This window comes from Monodelphis domestica, chromosome 5 (assembly GCF_027887165.1).
Source record: "Monodelphis domestica isolate mMonDom1 chromosome 5, mMonDom1.pri, whole genome shotgun sequence".
NCBI lineage: Eukaryota > Metazoa > Chordata > Mammalia > Didelphimorphia > Didelphidae > Monodelphis > Monodelphis domestica.
In genome coordinates, this window is record NC_077231.1 from 326,713,065 (window position 1) to 326,716,098 (window position 3,034).

Consider the following 3,034-nt stretch of genomic DNA (forward strand, 5'->3'; position numbering starts at 1 on the left):
CATCCATCCATCCATCCATCCATCCTCCATCTATCCATCCTCCATCCATCCATCCTCCATCCATCCTCCATCCATCCATCCTCCATCCATCCTCCATGCATCCTCCATTCTCCATTCATCCTCCATCCATCCATCCATCCATCCATCCATCCTCCATCCATCCTCCATCCATTCTCCATTCATCCTCCATCCATCCTCCATCCATCCATCCACCCGTGGGTGACCCTCCAGGCATCGCTCTGATCTAAGTCAGCTGGAGGCCTCAGTTGGACATTCTGCCCGGTTCTCACAGGGGGCCTGAGGCTCGCACTGGACCTGGAGAAGAGAAGCCCAAGGGCCCAAGGAGCTGGAAGGGCCCAGGATTCATTGCCAAAAGAGGTAGGTAAAGCAAATTGGGTAGTGAGTTCAGGTGGGCAGCTCCAAGGGGGAGGGGGTGGCTCATTTGACTGTGTTATGAGGCCTCCAACCCCCAGGACTCATAAGTTGCCATCTACAGGTTCAAAGACAAGGGGGTGAGGGCCCTGACCCTGGGTTCAAATCCAGCCTGAGCCACTTTTCCACAGTAGACCCAAAAAGTAACTGTCCGTGTTTGTGCCTCAGTTTCCTGCCTGATAACTGGGTGCCACGGTGCCCCAACATTTCCCAGGTCACTGTGAGGAGGCACAGAAGGTGCTGGGCACACCTTTGGGCCCCGAAGAGACAACCCTGGATAAAGAGCCAGGTCCGGAGATGGGAGGTCCTGGGTTCCAATCTGGCCTCAGACACTTCCTAAGCTGTGACCCGGGGCAAGTCACTTCATCCCCATTGCCTAGTCCTTGCTACTGACCTGCCTTTGAACCAATACACAGTATTGATTCTAAGGCAGAAGGTAAGGGTTTAAAAAAAATAAAGAGACGACAGCCCTTAAGGACGAGGGGCACTTCACGACTCTGCACGATGGGAGGGCTTCCTGGAAGAGGTAGCGCTGGGTGAGGAGAGGGAGAAGTCGCCTTGCGGTGCGCGCACGCGCCCTGAGCCCGCGTCCTTCCAGAAAGCATCTCCCGCTAAAGGCGTCGGCTCCCTGAATGATGTCACAGAGGGCGGGGCCTCCCGGAAGCCTGGGCGCCCGCGCGATGGATGACGGGAAGGCGCTCCCTCTTCCTCCCTTTTCCCCCTCGGACTTCACCCCCGCCTCACGCTCCCCCCCGAGGCCCCACCCTCGAGCGCGTGCGCAGGTGCACTGCGGCCGGGCCCCGCCTCCCAATCCCGGCATGCTCCGCGCGGCGGCGGCAGCAGCCATCATGTCTGAGAAAAAGCAGCCGGTGGACCTGGGGCTCCTGGAGGAGGACGACGAGTTTGAGGAGTTCCCAGCCGAAGGTGAGCTGTGGGCAGGGGACGACGTGGCCCTTGACCCAGGCCGTGGCAGGCTCCGGATCCCCCTGGGAGCTTTTCGTGGAGGGGGAAACCAAGGCAGAGAAGCGGAAGTGACTGAGCCAGGGTCTCGCGGCTGGGCCACTCCCATCTTCTGGAGAGTGGGGCAGGCCTCCGTGTAGGGCGCGGGGTTCTCCTGCCTTCAGCGCCCCGCGCGGCGCCAGGGGCCCGGGAACCCTGCCTCAAGGCCGGGCTTCACGTGCGGATCGCGATTGCTGCCCTGGGGGTCTCACTCCCGGGTCTGGCAGAGGCAGGCCTGGGGCCGCTTCTGGCCCCTTGGCGTCCCCCGGGGCGGGAGCCGTTTTGCGCCCAGAGAGCTTCCCTCCGGGATCCCTTGGCAGGTGCGGGGCGCCCCACTTCCCCGCCCGCGGCCCGGACACGCCCCCTTGTCTATTTCCCCTGGTCAGTGACAGGAAACTGACAGGGCCGCGGGCCGTCTGGCTGTGGCTGGGGGGCCATCTGAGGCGGAGGGCGACGCCGCGGGCCGAGGAGGGGGCTGCAGGACACCCCTCCCCGCCGTGCCCATCCCCCAGGAGCAGGAGAGGCAGGGCTGATCTGCTCATCCCAGCGGCCCTGCCTTTGCCCCTTGGGGGTGTGGTTGTCCAGGCCCCCCCAGAGGGCGGAGGACCCTGGGCCCCCCTTGGGTGCCTTGGGCCAGGCCGTACCCTGGACTGCTGTCCCCCCCTCATCTGTGAAATGGGCACGAAAACACCTCCTTTAGGCCCTGCTGGGCGGTCACCGGCGCCCTGGGGGGGTGGGGGGGCTGGGCCGAGGCCTCCCTCCCGCGTCTCTTGCAGACTGGGCCGGCCTGGACGAAGACGAGGACGCCCACGTCTGGGAAGATAACTGGGACGACGACAACGTGGAGGACGACTTCTCCAACCAGCTGCGGTAACTTGGGGCGCCTGAGGGGGGGCACAGGAGGGCCTGGAAGCGGCAGGACTGCCGGGGAGCCTCCCCCGTCCCCGGCCTTTGGGGGGTCCCCTGGGTGCGGCTGGGGGCCAGCAGCTTCTCCTCTTGGTTTTTGTCCAGAGCCGAGCTGGAGAAACACGGATACAAGATGGAGACCTCGTAGGGGCGCCCGGGGCGGCGGAGGACTGGCGGCGGCACCCGAAGAGGGCCAGGGAGGGAGGGAGCCCCCGTGTCTCTGCCCGCGGCCCGGGCAGTCGAGTCTACGGAGCAGCACAATAAATGGTTCAATCCCACCTTGGTGCTCTTTGTTGGATGGCGGGGAGGTTCTCGAGCGTTCTCGGGGTGCCGGATGGAACCCCAAGTCTGCCACGGCTTCTCTTTCCCCAGCCTGTGGGCCCCGGCAGAGGAGGGCGCCCCCCCATCTTGGGGCCTCACACCGAGCCACGGCAGGGCGGCCCCCGGAGCCCCGGGTCAGCCCGAGGCCCCCCTCTAGGACGGGGCGAGGAAGGCCATCCGAGGCTCCCGGCCAGGGAGTGGGCGGCCCCTGGGGGCACGCCTCGAGGAGCCTTCTTGGGGCCGCCTTCCTGCTTCTCCGTCCCAGGGCTCTGAAGGCCGCCCCACACTGTCCCCTCCTGCTGGGCCCCCAGTGCTGAGTGCAAATCATGCCGGGCCTGTGAGGCCTCCGCACATCCTTCCACAAGAACTGGGGGTT

At 65.0% G+C, this 3,034-nt stretch overlaps 1 protein-coding gene across 1 annotated transcript; it reads left to right on the forward strand.

The window, feature by feature from the left end:
- The first annotated feature begins 1,196 nt into the window (after positions 1-1,196).
- Positions 1,197-2,615, forward strand: SEM1 (SEM1 26S proteasome subunit). The gene is made up of 3 exons (XM_056800607.1): positions 1,197-1,356; positions 2,208-2,301; positions 2,443-2,615. Exons 1-3 carry the CDS (start codon positions 1,251-1,253, stop codon positions 2,483-2,485), a joined length of 243 nt encoding a protein of 80 aa, XP_056656585.1. The 5' UTR covers positions 1,197-1,250; the 3' UTR covers positions 2,486-2,615.
- Positions 2,616-3,034: the final 419 nt, after the last annotated feature.